Source organism: Carassius gibelio, chromosome A18, assembly GCF_023724105.1.
Source record: "Carassius gibelio isolate Cgi1373 ecotype wild population from Czech Republic chromosome A18, carGib1.2-hapl.c, whole genome shotgun sequence".
Taxonomy (NCBI): Eukaryota; Metazoa; Chordata; class Actinopteri; order Cypriniformes; family Cyprinidae; genus Carassius; species Carassius gibelio.
This window is the reverse complement of record NC_068388.1, coordinates 7,832,467-7,856,134: the sequence shown is the minus strand read 5'-3', so window position 1 is coordinate 7,856,134 and position 23,668 is coordinate 7,832,467. Positions and strand designations below refer to the sequence as shown.

The following is a 23,668-nucleotide window of genomic DNA, read 5'->3' as shown; positions in this document are numbered from 1 at the left end:
CTCTGCAGAAGGATTCAATTGCACCAAGTCTGGCTTGACAGACAGAAGCGCGCAGCCAATGCCAAGTAACGCCCCACCCCTTACCTGAGAGCATATAAGGTCTGCACGCACTGCTATTCTCCAGTAAGTATATTTGGTTCTCATGTGGCAATCAGGGAAAAGCTGGTGGATCTCTCTACTCTATGTTTCAGAGAACAGAGGTTACGATAGTAACCTATTGTTCTCTTTTATCTTCTCGTGTTCGAGATCCACCTATGGACAGCACCATTTACTACGATGTGTAAATGGGAAGGGAGAAAAGGACAAAACAAGGAGGGGTTATGAAGACTTCACCCCTAAAACGGAATTTGCTACCGAGGTTTTGGTGACATCCAGTCAATAGTAATGCACAAACGAATGGGGAGGAGCCTAGCTGGCAGCAGAGCAAATGTCCTGTACTGACACTCCCCTGAACAAGGCCCAAGAGTCGGCTAAGAGCCTTGTGGAATGAGCTCTGTTATTTCCTGGGGCCTGCACCCCATTTGATTTGTATCCCAAAGATATAGCTTCTACAAGCCAATGTGAGAGGCATTGCTTAGATATGGGACTACCCACGAGCACAAGATGTCCTCGCAGGCGAGGTAGAAAACAATTCAGAGCTTTAAATATGGTCAAGAGCTCTAAATAATTTGTGTGAGCTGAACGTAGTTTGCGTTCTGCCCTCCTGGGTGGCACCCCAGCCTGTCAAGGACTCATCTGTCATCACAACTTTCCGCAACATCACCATCCCCAATGGGGTTCCCTGTATGTAAAAGTCCACGCTCCTCCAGTGGCACAGAGCTTCCGTACAAGCGCATCACTGTTATAGAGTGGCAGAGATTGCTTAGCGGGCTGCAATGAGGAGACAAAACCCATTTCATGAACGCTCTCATTCTCAGAAGTCCCACAGGCAAAACCTGGATAGATGAAGCCATAAAGGCCCCGATATACTTCAAATGAAGTTCATTTTCGTTCTTCATTTTGGGGCAATTTGAAAAGGTGGAGCGACGGTATATGGTTAACAAACTTACAAACACCCCCACGCTGGAGGTGGAGTGTAAATGAATGTAAACATGTGTCACAATTCATGTCACAGCATGTATCCCATAAATAAAACAACGCCAAAATGAAGAAGTGTAGGCAATCTATGGGTGAGGCAGGCATCAATGGTCAGAATATTATAGACAAAAGAATAATGATTATCAGCAGTTCAGAGTCAAGTATCATGTTTGCAATACAAAAGACCCATTCCCTAATCAGTCCTTTATGGGAAATGTGAATGTTTCATAGTCTGGAAACCTTAGCATGATGTGGGAAAAAAATATTGGAATAAGATTGTTGGTTAATTTTATTAGTGCTAATTTATGTTATTAAAATGGATGAATTGTTTTGATAAAAACAAAGATTTATTATTGTATATTCATTTGGCATTTCATTTACCTATAATGTCTCTACATCTTTAAAGTCTGTCCGCGAGGGATACAGGTGCGGATATATTTGTGCAGCTCAGCTATTCTACACTGCAGTGTATTCAGGAGATGTCGCTCTACATAATGACCTCCGCAGAATGAGGAACGAACCGAGAAAAAAGAAATTGCGTGTTAAAGAAGGTGGAGCTTCAGAACATACCCACCGACTGCGTAACCGCCCCGGACCAATAGAAACTCAAAGGTGTTTAGGAGCCAAAGTGAACTTTCTGGGGCAGTTCGCATTGGTGAGCCGTTTCAAACTACCAAAATCGAACTCAAAACAAACTTTTTGGCTTGACTTTGCACGAAATGACGTCATATCAATTTGTTCTTCGTCTTTGTTTGAAGTATATCGGGGCCTTAAGACCCTGCAGTCTAAGATGTGTGATATTGCACTTTTGTGCCTTCCCTGAACTGTGACACACAGTTCATTAGAGAAAGAACGTGTTCTTGCGAGAGATGCACTCGCATGGAGTTCAGCACCAAGCCCAGAAAAATCACACTGTGACTGGGTGTAAAATTGCTTTAGTTTACATCACCTTGAACCCCAGAGATGTGATGTGCAAGAGCACAGGTGCAAGAGCACAGGTGTCCTGCATCACTTTCTCCATTGTTTTGGCTTTAATAAGATAATTGTCTATGTACAGGTGCTGGTCATATAATTAGAATATCATAAAAAAGTTGATTTCACTAATTCCATTCAAAAAGTTAAACTTGTATATTATATTCATTCATTACACACAGACTGATATATTCCAAATGTTTATTTCTTTTAATTTTGATGATTTTAATTAACAACTAAGGAAAATCCCAAATTTAGTATCTCAGAAAATTATAATATTGTGAAAGGGTTCAATATTGAAGACACCTGGTGCCTCACTCTAATCAGCTAATTAACTCAAAACACCTGCAAAGGCCTTTAAATGGTTTCTCAGTCTAGTTCTTTAGGCTACACAATCATGGGGAAAGCTACCGACTTGACAGTTGTCCAAAAGATGACCACTGACACCTTGCACATGGAGGGCAAGACACAAAAGGTCATTGTAAAAGAGGCTGGCTGTTCACAGAGCTCTGTGTCCAAATACATCAATAGAGAGGTGAAGGGAAGGAAAAGATGTGGTAGAAAAAAGTGTACAAGCAATAGGGATAACCGCACCCTGGAGAGGATTGTGAAACAAAACCCATTCAAAAATGTGGGGGAGATTCACAAAGAGTGGACTGCAGCTGGAGTAAATGCTTCAAGAACCACTACGCACAGACATATGCAAGGTTTCAGCTGTCGCATTCCTTGTGTCAAGCCGCTCTTGAACAACAGATAGTGTCAGAAGCATCTAAAGACAAAAAGGACTGGACTGCTGCTGAGAGGTCCAAAGTTATGTTCTCTGATGAAAGTAAATTTTGCATTTCCTTTGGAAATCAGGGTCCCAGTGTTTGGAAGAAGAGAGGAGAAGCACACAATCCACATTGCTTGAGATCCAGTGTAAAGTTTCCACATCAGGGATGATTTGGGGTGCCATGTCATCTGCTGGTGTTGGTCCACTGTGTTTTCTGAGGTCCGAGGTCAACACAGCAGTATACCAGGAAGTTTTAGAGCACTTCATGCTTCCTGCTGCTGACCAACTTTATGGAGATGCAGATTTAATTTTCCAACAGGACTTGTAACCCCCACACAGTGCCAAAGCTACCAGTACCTGGTTTGAGGACCATGCTATCCCTTCCGGAAAAGGGTCGCATGTCCCCTTCAGGTTGGTGGAGAGCTCCTGCCTCAAGTGGAGGAGTTCAAGTATCTCGGGGTCTTGTTCACGAGTGAGGGAAGGATGGAGCGGAAGATTGACAGATGGATAGGTGCAGCTTCTGCAGTAATGCGGTTGATGTACCTGTCTATCATGGTGAAGAAGGAGCTGAGCTGCAAGGCAAAGCTCTCGATTTACCGAACAATCTACGTTCCTACTCTCACCTATGGTCATGAGCTGTGGGTCAGGACCGAAAGGACAAGATCCCAGATACAGGCGGCCGAAATTAGCTTTCTCCATAGGGTGGCTGGCCGCTCCCTTAGAGATAGGGTGAGGAGCTCTGCCACTCGGGAGGAGCTCAGAGTAGAGCCGCTGCTCCTCCACATCGAGAGGAGCCAGCTGAGGTGGCTTGGGCATCTGTTCTGGATGCCTCCTGGATGCCTTCCTGGGAAGGTGTTTTGGGCACGTCCCACTGGGAGGAGGCCCCGGGAAAGACTGAGGACATGCTGGAGTGTCTCGGCTGGCCTGGGAACGCCTCGGTATCCCCCCGGAAGAGCTGGAGAAAGTGTCTAGGGAGAGGGAAGTCTGGGCATCTCTGCTTGGACTGCTGCCCCCACAACCGGGCCCGGATAAGTGGAAGAAGATGGATGGATGGATGGATGGATGGTATCCCTGTTCTTAATTGGCCAGCAAACTCACTGACCTTAACCCCATAGAAAATCTATGGGGTATTGTGAAGAGGAAGCTGTGATATGCCAGACTCAAGAAGGCAGAAGAGCTGAAGGCCTCTGTCAGAGCAACTTGGGCTCTCATAACACCTGAACAATTCCGCAGACTGATTGACTCCATGCCATGCCGCATTGCTGCAGTAATTCAGGCAAAAGGAGCCCCAACTAAGTATTGAGGGCTGTACATGCTCATACTTTTCATGTTTATACTGTTCAGTTGGCCAAGAATTCTAAAATTCCTTTAATTGCATTGGTCTTAAGTAATATTCAAATTTTCTGAGATACTGAATTTGGGATTTTCCTTAGTTTTCAGATATAATCATCAAAATTAATAGAAATAAGCATTTGAAATATATCAGTCTGAGTGTAATGAGTGAACATAATATATAAGTTTCACTTTTTGAAAGGAATTAGTGAAAGAAATAAACTTTTTGATGATATTCTAAGTATATGACCAGAACCTGTATGTCAAAATCCGAAACCCTAACAATGTCAGGGTAGCTAAACCTGCCTCTGAACACAGACAGGACGTCCTTGGACTGACTGCAAGCACAAATGGGAGAACTGTGAATTATATATGAGTAGCAAGATTGTGTTTTCAGTTTTAACTATATCCTCCATAAGCATGTCATCCCATTCTTAGTGTCTTTCATTCCAACATAAGAAAACATTTTTGGAATATGCATCTGAAATAGCATTTAACCTACAGTTTAATGTATTTCAGTGGGGATGTGGATGAATTTAACCTGCAGTTACAGATGCAAAAATAGGCTTAATGTTTTGTTTTTAACATAAAATGCTAAATACTGAAATTTCAAATAATTTAAAACACGAAAATAACTAGCTGAAATGTAAAATTAAAACCGCTAGTAGGTGACAGCAAGTGAATGTTAACAAATTCATTTATTTCAATAATTCAACTCAAATTGTGAAACTTGTGTATTAAATAAATTCAAAGCACACAGACGGAAGTAGTTTAATGCTGGGTACACACCAAAAGATAATCGGGCTAATTTTGGGGGCGATCTCCCCCTTTCAGACAATCCTAGCTATGTCCCGATTGTCTTGATGGTTCTACAGATAGGTTCTAATTGGTTCTAAGTCATACATTCATTCATTCATTCATTCATTCGTTCGTTCGTTCGTTCGTTCGTTCGTTTGTTCGTTCGTTCATTCGTTCATTCGTTTGTTTTTTCCTTCATTCATTCATTGCGGGATTAGTGATGAAAGTGGAGAGAGAACAAAACAAAATGCCAGTCAAAAATTATAAGTACAAACCAAAGGATTTGCAAAGAAAAATTTCGGAAGATTTCAATATAAACCAAGAGGAGACTGGTTTTCCTTTGCTAAAGTAAGGAAACTTTGCTTCGTTTGCTCCTATAAACTTGTTAGACTAGCATATCTCTAAAGTGCGCACTGTGCATACATGCTGCATCATTCGCTGGAATGGCTTCCATGTATGACAGATACCAGAAGTGAGAGTTTAAAGAAAGTGTTTATTACATTTGAAATATTGACATTTTTCTTACAAAAACGCATGCATTCACTGCAGGAGACATGTTGAGGCACGTTTTATTATGAATAAGCACACTTATGTTGCACTATTCTTTAAAAAATAGTAGGTAGTAAAGACTGTGTACTGGGCAGTAAGCACATATGCCATTTTGAACACAGCCTTGGTCACGGAGCACATGGGGAATAAAAAAACAGTACTGGGGTGTGACACTTAGATATTTTGTCATACATTTATATTTTTGTAATCTTATCAGATTTTCTCTTGGTGTGAGGTGTGTTAAGAGTGTCTGATCCTGAGCCGCCCCGATCATGAATTGTAAATATTCAACGTTTTATATTTACGATCAACAATTGATGTGTTGGGGGAACCACGAGGACAAACGTGTGCATGCCCTGGAGATTATCACGTTAAATGAAACAGTATACAATCAGAAAGCGAGGTGATGGAAGTCGGAAGCAGTCATGTCGCAGCACAAAGTGTAACTGATGTGGAGAGCAGAGATGGAGGATCAGCTTGTGGATTTGTGGCAACAGCACAAATTTTCATACAACGTGTCGTGTATAAAATCATTCCAAACACTATCATTGCAATTTCTTTCTGCATATCGTCCGCTATGCTTATTCTGAAGTCTCTTGAGATTTTACAAGATTTCCTGTGTTCACAGTCGAGACTGGTTGAAAATCTGTTCATGTGTGGTGTGCTGTCTTTGTCACATCATAGCACACAACACACTCTCATTGCTGGCTATCTGAGTTATGCAAATAAACCATTTTTGCCCTCGCACTTGGATCTTGAGACTCGATAATTGTGACACACACTTTAGGAGCAAAACGGTTACATTTTTCGATATTTGATCCTCATGTTTGCGGTCTGTCACCTTTTGAAAATCTTATATGATGTAAAAAATATTTTGTTGTGTACCCAGCATAAGTCTTTGGTTCTTTTTTATTGTGATGATTTTGTCTCACATTTAATAAAAAAAACCTCCAATCCACTATCTCAACAAATTAGAATATGGTGATATGCCAATCAGCTAATCGACTCAAAACACCTGCAAAGGTTTCCTGAGCCTTCAGAATGGTCTCTCAGTTTGGAGGGTAAACCACAAACATTCATTGCCAAAGAAGCTGGCTGTTCACAGAGTGCTGTATCCAAGCATGTTAACACAAGCAACCGAGAGAACCGCAGCCTTATGAGGATTTTCAAGTAAAATCGATTCAAGAATTTGACTAAGGCTGGGGTCAAGGCCTACATACATGTCAAGGAATTTGGCTACAGTCGTCATATTCCTCTTGTTAAGTCACTCCTGAACCAAAGAACAAAGTCAGAGGCGTCTTCCCTGGGCTAAGGAGAAGAAGAACTGGATTGTTGCCCAGTGGTCCAAAGCCCTTATTTTCAGATGGGAGCGAGTTTTGTGTTTCATTTTGGAATCCAAGGTCCTAGACTCTGGAGGAAGGGTGGAGAAGGGTGGAGAAACCTGGGCTTCCATACCACCTCAGCAGTGCCACAAACTGATCACCTCCATGCCATGCCGAAATGAGGCAGTAATTAAAGCAAAAGGAGCCCCTACAAAGTATTGAGTACATGTACAGTAAATGAACATAATTTCCAGAATAAACAATTCACAAAAAAAAACTTTTCTATTGGTCTTATGAAGTATTCTTATTTGTTGAGATAGTAAATTGGCGGGTATTTGTAAAATGTGAGCCAATATCATCACAATTAAAAGAACCAAAGACTTAAACTACTTCAGTCTGTGTGCACTGCATTTATTTAATACACAAGTTTCACAATATTAGTTGAATCACTAAAAGAAATTAACTTTTTCAAGACATTCAAATTTACTGAGATGCACCTGTAAGCCCAAAATGAATTATTTTCTGCAGCCCTTTGCTGATGCATGCATTCAGCTAGAAGAAGAAGGTCTAACTGTAATGCACAGAGGACAAAGTTTGAATGTCAGTGTTTTCAGTCTTGTACAGTCTGTGTGTGTCACTCAGTTGCTCTCTGCACTCTCCAAAAATTTTAATGAGGAACACGGATGCAACTGGTGTTGAAAGAAGGGTGAAACTGTTGCCAAAAAAAAAAAAAAAAGGTTTCACTAGAGTACACAGTCCGGAAAGTGGAGATTCAAGCACACGCACCCACAACCAGCATTTCAATGATGCAAGAACATTAGTTACAAAAGGCACATGTGCTCGTGGAGTTAAAGGTCGATCGCCTTTACTGCTATTAATGTGACTATTTGCTTATTTGGTTTTGTCTATATGCATGGAATTTTAACTTGGTGTATGTCAGCAACTGACAACACTATGGTTTGATTCAAAGTATCATGGAGAGAGCTGGTATATTGAAAGCGAAGCCATGGCCATTGATAAATGGCTACTTGAAATAAAGCCACCAGCCAACAATACAAGACCTCAATGATCTATAAAGATGCACAAATTCTGGAAGGCCTCATAATACAGGAATTTTGTGTTGTTTTATTGTTTTCAATGCCTGAGTGGCATTTTACCATGGCACTTCCTTGAACAATTACTTCTACTTTTACAAGGAACTTTCATTCTGTTGAAATTTATTATTTGTCCACATGACATAGATGTAGCTGAATTTCCGTTCAAAAATTCTGTGAGCCGATTTGAGAGATTATATGGCAAATGTCATTCCAGTTTAATATGCACATTCTAGAGCATGCTGCACGGTATTAACATGCAGTTCTTACAGAAAATGGGGCAATGGTACTTGTGAGATCATTTGTCAATGTGGGGCTTGACATAGGCTATGACTATGACTATCCATCCACTTAGCAATGCTTAATTTAACATGATTAAAGACAGACAAAGAGGGGCTATTGTCTCTGGAATAGTCAAGGAGAGCTGTATTTTTGTGAGGTCAAATTAATTAAATGCACTGAAATAAAACAACTTGTTTTTACTTAAAAAATGTGTTTGGAGTACATCATTTTCTCTGCAATCAACTGAATAAATGGGAGGTTGATTGAATAGCTGTGTTAATGGTAATGCATGTTTATAATTTTATATTGTATACTGTGGTACAATAATTTGTAAATATCTGTCATATATTCATATTGTTTATAAGTTAGAACTTTATCTTAGCAAGTACACCATGGTTAATGTATGACTCTGAGGTCACACTTCTTGTGGTTTTGAATGTTTAAGTCTATTCAGTATGTTAAACGCGTTTTATTGGTCTGATGATGGCTTTGGTTGTTGATTAGACTGTTAAGTGTATTGTTTGCGAAAGTTTAAAATGCACTGTGGATTTAATTCTTAGTACTAGTAATAGTACACTGGCATTGGTTCTAATTGGTTCTAAGTCATTCATTCATTCATTCGTTCGTTCGTTCATTCGTTTGTTTTTTCCTTCCTTCATTCATTGCGGGGTTAGTGATGAAAGTGGAGAGAGAACAAAACAAAATGCCAGTCAAAAATTATAAGTACAAACCAAAGGATTTGCAAAGAAAAATTTCGGAGGATTTCAATATAAACCAAGAGGAGACTGGTTTTCCTTTGCTAAAGTAAGGAAACTTTGCTTCGTTTGCTCCTATAAACTTGTTAGACTAGCATATCTCTAAAGTGCGCACTGTGCATACATGCTGCATCATTCGCTGGAATGGCTTCCATGTATGACAGATACCAGAAGTGAGAGTTTAAAGAAAGTGTTTATTACATTTGAAATATTTACATTTTTCTTACAAAAATGCATGCATTCACTGCAGGAGACATGTTGAGGCACGTTTTATTATGAATAAGCACACTTATGTTGCACTATTCTTTAAAAAATAGTAGGTAGTAAAGACTGTGTACTGGGCAGTAAGCACATATGCCATTTTGAACACAGCCTTGGTCACGGAGCACATGGGGAATAAAAAAACAGTACTGGGGTGTGACACTTAGATATTTTGTCATACATTTATATTTTTTAGCACATGCTGAGGTTGAGGTCTGGACTTTTTTGCATGTTAGAAACTAAGTACTTTCACATCAGACACCAATTCTTCATGCATCTTAGTTGCAAGTGTACTGTCCCACAATAACATAAAATGGCCCAAACTATTTCCTTTTTTTATTATTATTGTTTTTGATCGAATAAAACAAAATCCATTCAAACAAACAACATAGGGAAGGGGGCACAACAGACATATAAATATTTGTACAATCTGAAACATTTTATATTCATTCCTTTATATAATCCAATTTTTTTCTTTTTTTTAACACCACTTTGGTAGCTCTGGTTGCCAGAATAATTGTGTAAAAAAAAAAAAATACAGAAAAACTGTAAACACATTTACAGTCAAATACGTAAAAGTCACAGTATAAAGCTGTAATTTACAAACAAGAAAATTTGAATGTAAACTAGTAAATTCAACAATGCACACTATTAAAATCTGTTTTGTACCTTTAACATACTGACAACCACCATAAAATTGCAGGTGGTAAACGAGAAAGCCACTTGAGGAATCAAAGCTCATCACAAGTAGCTTTGCCAAAAGCAGAAGTATATATTAATATATAGAAGGTGCGCAGAGTCATTCATGCAAACTCAAAACACCATCATGGTATCACACGTTACTTTAATAATGCAATAAAGTTTCATGAAACAACAGAAGATGTAACATAAAGCCCAAATGTACAGAAATTAAAACAAAAAACTATTAAAAAACATTATTTAAACGAAATACTTTTAAACGTGGAGCATTATGCAGGGAATTCTGGGAATATCAGTTTACAGTTTTTGACTGTAAATTATACATTGACTTTTTTTTTTTTACTTATAAAAGCTGTAAAATTATCAGCATTTTACTGTAAAACTACATAGTATATATACTATGTATATATACTATATAGTACAGGAACTTACTGTTAACCTATTAACAGTTTTTTTTCTTTAGCGTATTTTACAAAATTTTACTGTTAAAATTACACTTATTTTTTTTCTTACAGTGTTGTTCATTCGTGCCGTTGTATATTTACAAGTCAGTATTTTAAGGAGGATGTGAATCCAAAATGTTTCAAACCAGTTTTGTTTTATTGTCTTCATTGCTGCTATAAAAACATCAAACAACATTCCCTTCTTTAATTAACCTATACAGGAGTCAGAATTGTTGTTGAGAAGACATAGTGTTACCAAGAAAAACAAAACTAGTACCACAAGTTAATTAAAAATGATTGGCCAAATATCTGGGCTTGTTTCTGGTGAATCACTAGAAAACAATTTAATAAAAGCGTTTCATCATAAAAGCAAGGAGTATTCATATTTGAAAAAATAATAATAAAATAAAGTGGAAATAGCATCCAGTCATATGAGGAACATGATTAAATAATGTATAGATCCCTCCCATCTAGTTATAAAGCTCTTGTTTGCTTTACAGATTATTAATCAGATGTTTTTGCTGCTCTGGAAGCATCACTATGGAACAACGACAGAGACATGAATTCAGGTACTTAAAAACTTTTTAAAAGAATACCCTAATTTAAAGATTAAATGTTTAAATTTGAATACTTTATCAAACTTATTAATTTATTAATTAATAATCAATTATAATATGACATTTTCCCCAAATTGTATTTTATTACTAATAGAAATGTTATATATTCTTTTATTCTTGATTACTTATTTCTGTTACATTGTAATAATTTTAAAGTAAGGTAACCTCACACGGGGCACCACTAAATATATTGGTTTCAATGTCAGATAGCCTGACACGGGCACCATGTAGTGATGTAGTGATTTCAATCTTAGAGGGCATCAAACAGGGCACTATTAAATGTGGAGGTTTTAGATCTAAGTAGCGCCATGAATGTAATGGTTTTTGGTCTTAAATTTTGTTATTAATATTTTATTTTGTTTAGGGATGGGTACAATGTAAAGAAAAAAAAAATCTGTAAAAAAACAAAAAAACTGTAATGTGTACAGTAATTTGTAACTGTAAAGTCGCCAGCAATCTACTGTAATTCTACAATATTCATACTGTGAATTATTTAACAGCTTTTTTTTTCTGTAAAAATTCCATCAGTACATTTCTGTGATATTTACAACATCATTATGGTTACTTTAAATTCACTTTTTATTGTACAAAGGCATAAAATAATGGATAGAAATAATTAGATTGAAGACTCATTACTTATTTAATTTATATCAAATCTTTTTTTAGATTTATTTTAAAACCAATGTTATTATACGCCTTTGTAAAGAGTGAATTTAAAGTAACCAATGATGTTATAATTAGATTTACAGTAGAATATTATTGTTCTGTGGGCTACATGCATCTACTTAAAATGCATTATTTTGAAAGATCTTAAAAAAACAACATCTGATATGAATCAAAACGTTTTACTTAAAAGAGCAGTTAACATTTAACAAGGATTCAAATCTATAAAATGGTAAAAAACTGGAGAAAAATTATTTTGGCTAACAAACAAGAAACGTTTTTCTTAAAAAACAAAAAAACAAAAACAAAAAAACAACGGCAATGGCAATGGCAATGGCAATAAAAAATTAATAAGACCCAAAAATAACAAAATAATAAACACAACAAACATGACAACCTGAGAATAAACACAATGAGCATTTTTTTAACATTTTGGAATTGTTTTGATCTGCACTTCTTAGAACATGCAACATATTTAGCGAAACATTTTAGGGAAAAAAAAACAAAACAAAACCTTGTTTTGAGTTTTTTTTCCGTACCTTTTCAAACTTCCCAGTGAGGAGGCATGTGTACCTTTTAAAAGAGTCCTAGTCCTAGGTGAATGACTTTGTCATTTTACACCCACTTAACCAGGATGACCTGGCTGCATGCATAGAATTGCATAGAATTGTCAATGTAGAGTACATCCCAGATAACAAGGAGACAGCTGATAGTGTTGCCTAACAATACGCTTTGTGTATGTCTCAACTCAACTTGTTTTTCCATAACATTGCTACTTCAAAAACTTTTTTTAAACGTTTCTACTGGTCAGATTCACTTTTGGGAAAATCGCTTTTGTCATTGTATCTACAGTCGTTAGATCTAGAATTCTGAAGTGAAATAAAGTAGCAGGTAAGATTACATTTATTAGAAATAATTTGAATATAATGATAATGAGAGAGCGAGCAAGGGAGAGTAGCCTATACAGTGAAGCTTTTGGTTTATATAATAAAAAGGAAAAAAACTCAAGTGTCTCTTTTAAATTAACTAGGCAGTGGTTGAAATTCAGCTGCTGAATATGTGTGTGTTTGCGTGTGCATGCAATTTCTTTAAAGAAAAAATAGATAGAACTAAAGTTCCCACCTCAGTTATAATGCTGACAATTTTTAGTGCGAGTGCATATACAGGCACATCAGCTTCATAATATAACATAAAAGCTATCATTTAGTGAGCAAGCATGCCGTCATCACCTCATGATGGCTTGGAATTCCAATAAGAATCAGATATGCGTGTTTAGACATAGGTCGCATGTCCAGATATCAGATATAATTCTGATTTAAAACCACATTTGGAAGTGTCCCAGATTGGATGTGAATAAAATCAGTGCAGATTTATGTGTTTAAAGGTATGCAACCAATTTTGATCTGTCAGATGGGAGAAAATAAATCAGATTATTTTGTGCCAGTGTAAATGCAGCCCTGAGGGGTATTGCACAAAAATAGAATTAAGAAAGCCAGGATAAAAGAAAAGGCGCAGCTTGACCTAGTTTAATCATCAAATCCTGGCTTAGTCCATTGCACGTTTGCTGATCCAATATGAGAGCATGATGCTATGTCAAGCCAGGTGTAGATAGTTTTGATAAGTGCACGTCACAGCATTCCAGGATCGGTCACAGAATCAATGATGCAGAAATGGATAAAACTCATGCAGCGTACTTCTCACCAAATGAGCAACAGCTTCTAATGGAAACATATAAAAATGTGAAACATATATGTAAAAAGGGAAATACAGCTGCTATATTAAAACAAAGAACAAAAGCCTAAAAGCAGACCGATTTGATGCACAAGTAGTCCAAATAACCAGTGCTCCACTGAAGCCATCATAATTACAATTCGAGTGACTTGTCATTTACACAAATTAACAGTTGTACACTTTGCCTTAAAGGGTTAGTTCACCCAATAATCAAAATTATGTCATTAATGACTCACCCTCATGTCGTTCCAAACCAGTGAGAACTCCGTTTATCTTCGGAACACAGTTTAAGATATTTTAGATTTAGTCCAAGAGCTCTCAGTCCCTCCATTGAAACTGTGTGTTTGGTATACTGTCCATGTCCAGAAAGGTAAGAAAAACATCATCTAAGTAGTTCGTCTGACATCAGAGAGTCAGCTAGAATTTTTTGAAGCATCGAAAATACATTTTGGTCCAAAAATAGCAAAAACTACGACTTTATTGATCATTGTCTTGTCTTCCGTGTCTGTTGTGAGAGAGTTCAAAACTCTGCAGTGTATTGATATCCGGTTCGCGAACTAATCATTCAATGTAACCAGATCTTCTTGAACCAGTTCACCAAATCGAACTGAATCGTTTAAAACGATTCGCATCTCCAATAAGCATTAATCCACAAATGACATAAGCTGTTCACTTTTTTACACATTCATTTCTAGAAGTATTGACAGCAGAACTAACAGATAAATCCATATGATTCATTTTAGCCTGGTTGTTAGCCTGCTCTGGAGCAGCTGGCGGCAAAGAATAAATCTTCATAGTAACATAATTAAGCTTAATTTAGCCTGCTTTCATGCAACTGAATCAGGGATAAATTCAACCAGCATAACTGGAAAATCACAGCTTCATCCCTTATCCTGCTTTTGTGCAATTCCCCACTGGAGTATTACGAGCCCAGCACATTTTGTATGTCTCCCTATATCTACTAGGCTACTAGGCTACTCTTCCAGGTTCAGGAAACAGTCCTCAATAAAATATGCTGCACACATCTGAATATTTGTGTTGAACTGTCCTTGAACAGTGTTGTTGTAAATACAACTTAACCACTGATTTATAGTTGTGTCCTCTTTTGGAAGACCAAAGCAGTTTTGCTTTCACAGTGATGTAGATATGTGGGGGCATGTTTAAATGAGGCCTTTTAGTAGGGCATGAAGGAGTCTTAACTTTTATAAAGAATATATTTGTGGGTGTGAGACTTTAGTCTTTGGAACTTTAGGGATCTTATCCATGTACGAACAGCTTGTCACACTCCAAAGAGAAAGGAAATTTGAAATTGCATCATATGACCTCTATAAACTGCAATTCATTGACTGGTCCACAAAAGGGAGTCAATCCACCCCCTTGTAAAAAAACTTTACAGCAGAAAACAATATGTTTACAGCCTGGTACAAAAGGTGGTTCTGGTCTATATAGCTAATTTTTCTCTTCATGACAACTGTGAGAGGGGTGTTTTTATTTTGTTTGTTTGTTTGTTTTTATATAAATCTTCAGTTTAAATTATATTAAGCCTTAAAGGTCTGCATAATTATCGGCGTAGTCACTTGAGTGGCAGGTGGATTGTCTTTTTGTCGAGCTAGGCGGGCTTGGTTTCAGCAACCAAGAACCTCAGCTCCACCCACATTCTGCCTTTTTGCCCATTTTGATTATACGGGAGTGACAAATGGTGACATGCTGCCAAGATGACGGCAACCGGCTCCGCCCACTTTGGCCTTAAAAATGCTTTTCATAAACCTGCGGCTGACGTCACAGACACTATGCCCATGTTTTTATTCAGCCTATGGCGGCAGCATCTTCAACTTGTTGATATGAGCCACATTGCAGTTGGAAGTTAGAAGAAAAGTTAGAAGTTAGTTAGAAGGAAGTTAGAAGGAAGTTAGTTAAAAGAGTTAGATCCATCTCACAGTCTTGAACACGAAGCACTAGTGAAAGATGAATTCCTGAGCACTGAGAGGGTCCTTGGTCTAGAACAGAGTAATCTTGAGAGTGAAGGTTCTGAAGTCTGAAATGCAGAAGATCCAAACAATCTGGAACATGCAGAAGGAGGATTGCTGAAGATACAATTCTGAAGTTGGTGGAGAAGATCCTGGCAGTCTGGAACAAAACCAGTCTGAGGGAGTCAATGGTTGTTCACACTTAGGTCTTAAGAATGAAGGACTGTGATCAGCAAAAGGGAACATGGTGATTGGATCAGTCTTTGATCAATGGAATGCTGAAGTCCTCATTCTTGCCTTCGACAAATGATAATATTGAGAGAGAACAAATCACTTCCTGTGTGCGGTGTTCTGTCAATGTTGTAGTATGTTAATATAATGTTTTTATCTAAAGGCAAAAGGCAACCTTTATTGCCTATAAAGCATATATATATATATATATATATACAACACACACATACACACATATATATATATATATATATATATATATATATATATATATATATATATATATATATAAACTTAAAATAATTCTAAGTCTATCACATATAGTCATATAGCACATATAGTAAGATATTCCCTTTTTTTTCCCCTTCCAAAACAGTCAATCTTGGGATGTGTGCAGTGAAGTACCAATTATTCAAGATGAGCAGAAGCCAAAGAAACAAAAACAGTGTTTGAAATGGTTCCTGTATGCTATTGTTGGTGTACTTGTCTTCACCCTTGTGCTGCTCAGTAAGGTGAGCTGCTTTATTAAGCATTCGCTAATCATTTTTATTCATGATGGGTTAACAATTAAAGGAATAGTTCATATAAAAAATTAAATATACTGTTACATTACTCATACTCAGACCATGAAAGATGTAGTTTGTAGATGTAAATATGTAGTAGATGTAGTTTTTTTCTTCAGTAGAACAGTAAAGACGATTTTTATCTGAAACTGTGGTTCTTGGTGATTCATAAAATGCAAGTCAACAGCTACTGGTTTTTGAGAATAATAAAAAAAAGCATTTCAAGGAACACAAAATTAATATCCGTCACTCCTGACAATGTATTGATTTATTAATTTACTAGTTTATGTAATCACACAATGACATAACGTAGGTAGGTGACTCTTTTTTTCTTAAGTAGAACAGTGAAGAAGATTTTTAGCTGAAACCGTGGTCCTTGGTGATTCATAAAATGCAAGTCATGCATATATATGCATCGTTTTGCTTCATAAGACCTCAATATATCGGCAGGAGCCATGGGTATCAATTTTGTGTTTCCTGATGTCCTTTTTTTAATTCTCAAAAACCATTAGCCGCTGACTTGCATCTTATAAATCACCAAGGACCTGTTCCAGCTAAAAATCTTCTTTACTGTTCTACTGAATAAAAACTAAATCTTGGATGGCCTGAGGTTAAGTAAATTAACAGCAAGTTTTCATTTTCCACTTTTTTTTGTCTTTACAGACATCATTTCTGATTTTGATATCATTTGGGAACAATCAAACTGATATTATATGTTCAGAACAAAAAACGACTGTCTTACTTGGCATTGGCTTCATTCTGGTTGGACCGAGTGTTCTTCTTCTGCTAAAGAGCACATGGAAGTTTATTTTCAAGAGTGCAGACATGCCCTCTAAAAAAACTATTTTTTGGGTAAGCAAACATAAATGTTTAATGAACAGATCTGTACAATAAAGACATTTTTGAAGTTAATAAAAGAGATTATTGGAGTATGTTTCTCAACAAATTTGAGCTTTGATACAGAGTATTAATTGCCATTTCTTTTTTTATTGTTTGTTATACTTACTAGCCATTTCTAAGTGTAAATAATTGTTTTTACATCCAGTTTTTTTTTCAATCGAGTAGCATAGAATCTGATTATATTGTCTGGAACCTTTCTGACTTTGATTTGACCTTTCCCTTAGGTTCTGGGTTGTGAGTTCCTGGTAGGACTGGGAGCTGCAGTTCTAACAATAGTAGCCATGCCACACTTTGACATTGTCACCAATGTGATGATTCTAAACAGTGTGAGCATCCTGTCCGCAGTGTTCCAGGTGGTCGCTGATTGCCTTGCCAAAGAGAGAAAGTGGCTCATAATGGTCCCTGTATGCTCCATTTTCTTAATCGTCACAGGTTATGTGCTCTTTGCCATCAATTATTTGGCATTCGAAAGTTCCTTAGAGACAAAAATATCAGTTGGCCTTGCCATTGGTGGAACCATCTGTGTTTCTGTGAACTGGTGGGAGAGCTATAGCACGCTCTTTAATGTGTCATTTCTAAAGGAAATTTCCAGAGACATTGCTCAGTCCCGTAACATGGTCAGCATCATCTCTAGTTTGATAAGAATCCTGATTACGTCAGCTGTGATTGCAGGTTATGTTCCTCTATCAGGTCAGGAATGGAAATCGGTAAAACTTGTCTTTGAAACAGTTGTCATTGCATTGGTGGCAATCCAGATTATATCCTCTGCCTTGTGCCGCTGGTTTGTGGTTTTGGCTTGTAAGATGCGCGCTGTGCGCTGCAGCTTCATCGTGCCCATGTACCTTGCCTCTATCACAGTTTCGGCTGGGTTTTTGGTTCCACATATAGTCAGGCTCCCAGAATCCAATCAAACTTCTACCTGTTTTGAGAACTTTCAGCCGAAATCCAGTGACGAATGGTTAAATTTGATATTGACTGATGTTATAAGAACTCTGAATGCCAGGGACATTGTGATACACATGAAGACAGGAGGACTGGCCTGTTTGGGCTGCTCTGCTCTGAGCTGGTGGCTTGGACTCATACTCAGTACAATTTACATCTGGTACCTGAAGATCCATCGAATAGAAAGAACCCAAGATCTGTTTGTGCGACCTATGTATGAAGGAGCATTTATGGAACAGTCTATGTTGCTAAACACTCGTTTTGAAATCAGAAAGAGAATCAAGGAGAGACGGAGGTAAGTGTTTTAACTTACCAAGTATAATAGATATCAATATTTAGTATTTTATGCTGAATGGTATTGTTTTACATTTATTTTTTTATATTCTATGTAATTCACATATGGCATTTAAAAGTTATATAATTATTTATTTTTAAAGTTTTTTTTTTCTATATTTAGATAATAAAATAATAATAATAATAATAATAATAACAACCATTTATTCGTTACTCTCACATGACTACTTATTGGCTTATTGGTATGAATCAGATACTTACTATGAGAGCATCCCTTTAAATCATCCTCTCATTAAATGTGTTCCCATTAAAAATTACAAATGGGATAGGTTTAATGTCTTAGTTCTTTTTCCGAGGTGTTAGTGAGATTGAAAGGCGATTAAATCACCAATTTTTAAGGTGTTTCATCTGAGAAAAAGACCACTGTAATTTCACATGTATCTCTTCTAGAATTTTTTTTAATCACTTTAGCATCTCAAACTGTGCCTACATTTACTAAAGTCCCTGCAATAAAATTTCTGCAATGAAGCCTTTATTTTCTAATATAAACTCTTTAAGTCTGAGAACTTTGAGTCTGTTCATCTATGAAAGTTTAACTTTTTAAATTAAAAAAATTAAAAATTAAAATAAAAAAAAAAAAATATATTTCTTAATATGAAATGACTTCATACATATAATGTACTCCTCAGTGCAAAAGAAACCATCAGAGTGTTTCTGTGTGCAACGATGTGGCATGAGAGCTATGATGAAATGATGAAGATGATCATCTCTATGTTCAGGTAAACAGACTACACTTACTCAATTTGTAAAAATTTCTAATTTATTTGTAATTCCAATACTATTTATTTTACTACCAGACTTGATAAATACAGTCCCAAACACAAAAACAGCGATGTCCAGTTTGAATTCCATATTTATTTTGATGATGCTTTCAAGGATGTTGATAATGGAAGGCATGCAAATGAATATGCTGAAAGTATTGTGGATGTCATCAAAGAAGTCTACACGTAAGTATCCTTCTTATATAACTATATCTGTTTTTATGTGCAAAACTAATCTTCTAATACTTCAAATACATTAGCATTTTCAGTGAAGAAGACCGATCCATATTCAAGCAGAAGGCAGCACTACCACCCCAGAAGATCATAAACACCCCTTATGGGGGGCGGCTGGAATACACCCTCCCTAAAGGCAATCTGATGATGATTCATTTCAAAGACAAGACACTTATCCGTCACAAAAAAAGATGGTCTCAGGTAAGATTCATTAAAGATCCAGTTAAAATGCAGCTACAGTGTTTTTGTATCCACAATTTTACCAATAATGTGTGTTTGCAGATAATGTACTTGTATTACATTCTTGGCTGGAGACTTAACAGACAGTACTTCAAAGAGTTTGAGGAAGGTAAACAACTGGAATCCATTGAGGAGAGACAGAAGGTTAGAGGATTAACTTTAGACTCCATTACTAGTTCTTCTAGAAAGTAATACAATATCAGATATGCTTTTGATGTTTTACTATGTTTTTAATGCTCCTTAGAAAGAAAGGGAGAACATGTATATCTTGGCCCTGGATGGGGACACTGATTTCCAGCCATCTGCAGTCATGCTGTTAATCGACAGACTTAAACTCTACCCAGAGGTTGGGGCTGCCTGTGGCAGGATTCATCCAACAGGCACAGGTTGGGATAGATATTAAGCATTGTTGAGAAATTTTATTGTTTTTGATTATTTGGTCATTTCATTGTGTGGTCATTTCCATTTTTCAGTAAAGCTAAGTTCAAACTGACAGGATGAGATGACGATTTTTCCTACATTTATTTTAAAAGCCTCGTCACATACATGGGTTTGCCTACATTGATACCAAAGCAACCCATGCAGATTATTAGTGACAAATAGTCAATTATTCTTTGTTAGATTAATCAATAATCAAAATAATTGCTTGTTGCAGTGATAGTTCTAGAATGGTTTAGTATGATGCAGAGAAGGTGTGAAGAATAATTCACCAAATAAAACAAAAAATAAATAAAAAAAGAAAATAAATTAAAATAATGACCAAATATTTCTGATCTGTAGCTCTGTCTTTTGTATAGGGATAAATGCAAGCAAATTTCAGTTACCATATATTCGCTGCTATGGGGACAAAAGAAACAAGCAGAAGCAATTTCATGTTTTGTTGTTGACAAACTGGTATTTTTCAGCAAATACATTTGTCATTTCGTAGAAACTAGTCAATTTAGGTAAATGGCAAGAAAGACATTTTCTTTGAAAACCATGAAAAAAAATCTATAGAAGGTAAATAAAATACAAGTGACTATAGATTATAAAGGTAATAAATTGGCTAATGAGATTCTTCACTATGCTTGAAGGGCCCATGGTGTGGTATCAGAAGTTTGAATATGCAGTAGGCCACTGGCTACAAAAGACTGCAGAGCACGTGTTCGGCTGTGTACTGTGCAGTCCTGGATGTTTCAGTCTTTTTAGAGGAGCCGCACTCATGGACGACAATGTCATGAAGAGATACACAACCAAAGCCAATGAAGCCAGCCAATACGTCCAGTGTGATCAAGGTCTGCTTGAATCTAACAACTGACAAATAATACCAATTAAACCTAGACTAACATAATTCCCCATCTGTTTGGTGTAATGTCAGGTGAGGACCGCTGGTTGTGCACTCTGCTGCTGCAGCAGGGCTGGAGGGTGGAGTATAACGCAGCATCTGATGCATACACCAAAGCTCCACAGGAATTTAAAGAGTTTTACAACCAGCGCAGACGCTGGGGACCCTCTACCTTGGCCAACACCATTGACCTCTTGGGTTCAGGAGAACTGACCTCTCAGAGGAACAGCTCTATCTCAAAACCTTACATCTTGTACCAGATTATCAACACTGCCGCTTCCATCCTGGGCCCTGCCACTGTCTGTCTCATGATATCAGGTAAAGTTTTGCATTAAAAAAAATTATAGATAAACCGACCATAAATTGGAACTGGCTGTTTTTTTTTTTGTTGTTTTTTTTTGTATTATTATTATTTTTGCTCCAAACACATGATCATCAAACAAACATTTTTATTTATTTATTTTTTGGCTGATCTCTTTTCCAGAAACGCACACAAACTGTATTGCAATAATTTCCCAAAATATAACTTGTGTGGAAATATTATGAAGTCTGTAAATGGCCAAAAACAGAGGCCAGAGATGCTGTAGATGGATGCAAAGAGAAAAAAAATACTGTCGCTTGCAGAGCAAGATGTTCACGATGCACAACATATTGGAAGAAAAATATAAATAATTAACTGGGGGTAGGGAGTTTATATGAATATATCACTCAAGGGAACTGATCGTCTTCAGAAAAGTTTAGATTGCCATTTTCTTTTCCTTTTACTTCCATATAAAGTAGTGTTTATAAGAGCATTACTGCTTTGTTTACAACAGTAACCAAGGAAAGGCTATGGAGCAAATGAACAACATGCTTAAACAAAGATAGAAATCTGCCAAAAAAATAAAAACTAAATTTTCTTTGCATCACTTAAAAAATGTTTAAGAAACAAGGTTCACTGAATTTATTTTCCTGTATTTTCAGTATGCCAACAAGATTTCAAGAACTTTTCAGTTACATTTTTCCAAAATCTATTTTAAAGTGCTTTGTTTCTCTTGCAGGAAGCTTTGTGTTCATCTTTAATATGAATGCAAATCTAGCCCTTATTTTGGGCATAGTTCCTCCTACTGTGTTCCTCATCCTGTGCTTCAAACTGAAATCTGACACACAGATTACAATTGCAGCAATCATGAGTGTACTCTATGCATTTCTCATGGTGGGAACAATTCTCTCAATCATAGGTAATGGTTGTTTTTTGTTGTGGTTGTTTTTTTATGTTTAAAAAACAATTGTGATTTTATTTAAACTGCTTTTTGTCTCTTGTCTTCCCAATGTCAGTATATTTCCTACTGACAAAATTATTTGTTTTGGAAAGAAATAAGAACTTCTCTACAGTTAACAAAAATGAAAACTGATACTAAAAATTAATTATATATATAAAACATTTTGTTACCTGAAATAACCTCACTTTAACTAAAATAAAGTGAAGCATTAAAAAGTTCAGCTAGTTTTAGCTAGTTGCCAAAGCAAAACTTCTAATTTTAGCACAATGTTTTAATCAACACTGATAATCAAAATAAATTATTATTAAAGCAATAAGGCAACATATTAGAATAAATTCTGAAGACTGTATTAATGGCTGCTGAAAACTAAGCTTAAAATGATATTTTAAAATATATTAAAGTATAAGACAGTTATTTTAAATTGTAATAATATTTCAAAATAACCCTTTAGTCCATCAATATTTTTAGACTGTTAAAAGATGGCAGTACTATCTAAACTTGGACATTGATTAAAAGCCACAAAAACTCTAATTTTGCTTCTAAATACCCAAGAGAGAAAACATGTCAGTTAGCTGAAGGACTTGACAAGTAACAAATGGGTGAAATATCTATCTATAAACCTTTTTCTCCTCATGTCAACTCTCATAGGTGATCTATTGAGACAACAGACATTTGTGACTCCCAGTGGTATGTTCCTCATTGGCATAGTGGCTTTGTACCTCATCACGGCAGCTTTACACCCCCAGGAGTTCCCACTGGTCATCTATGGACTGGTATATTTCCTCTGCATTCCCAGTGGGTATCTACTCTTAATTATTTACTCCATAGTCAACATGAACAATGTCACATGGGGCACCCGTGAATCCGGCAGCAAGGCTAAAGCTACAGCAGTCAATACCATCAAGAAGAGGTTCATGAATTCCATATGCTGGAAATGTCCATGCTTGGAATCTGAAGATCAGATTGAGGAGATACTGCCAACAGAAACCATAACACAGAGGTAAAAACATGTCCACACTTTAGGATAGTTTCACACTGACACTTTTATTATAGCGTTTTATTTTGTAACTATTTTTATATATGGGTTTGTTTTTAATACTACTACTAAAACTTATACTGCATTCCTACTACGCAGGGAACACGAGTTTCAGCTTAGTCCTCATCAAAGTAAGTATGACTTCCATACTTAAAGGGACAATTCACCCAAAAATCACCCTCAAGATCTTTCAAACCTGTAAGAGTTTATTTCTTCTGTTGGACATAAAAGAAGAATAAAGAAGAAATATACATTTTATCGAAGTCATCCAGAAACTGATTGGTTACCCTCAATATTCAAAATATATTCTTTTGTGTTCAGAAGAAGAAAGAAATTCATAGAGCTTTGGAACAATTTAAGGATGAGTAGGCCTAAGTGATCGACGGAATTTTCTTTTTTGGTTGAATTATCCCTTTAATATCCTAACATTCTAGGTAGAATCACTGAATTTGACTACCATTAATACTAATGTGTGTTTAATTCCAAA

General features: G+C 36.5%; 1 protein-coding gene across 1 annotated transcript; it reads left to right on the top strand.

Annotated features, from left to right (window-relative positions):
* Positions 1-3,657: 3,657 nt before the first annotated feature.
* On the top strand, positions 3,658-23,335 carry LOC127934102 (chitin synthase chs-2-like). Its single transcript, XM_052531273.1, has 14 exons — positions 3,658-3,759; positions 17,253-17,432; positions 17,610-17,735; positions 18,054-18,265; positions 18,954-19,043; positions 19,122-19,271; positions 19,346-19,520; positions 19,602-19,703; positions 19,804-19,945; positions 20,633-20,833; positions 20,917-21,201; positions 21,924-22,103; positions 22,794-23,145; positions 23,281-23,335. The coding sequence occupies exons 1-14, from the start codon at positions 3,658-3,660 to the stop codon at positions 23,333-23,335; spliced, it is 2,352 nt and encodes a 783-aa protein (XP_052387233.1).
* The last annotated feature ends 333 nt before the right edge of the window (positions 23,336-23,668 follow it).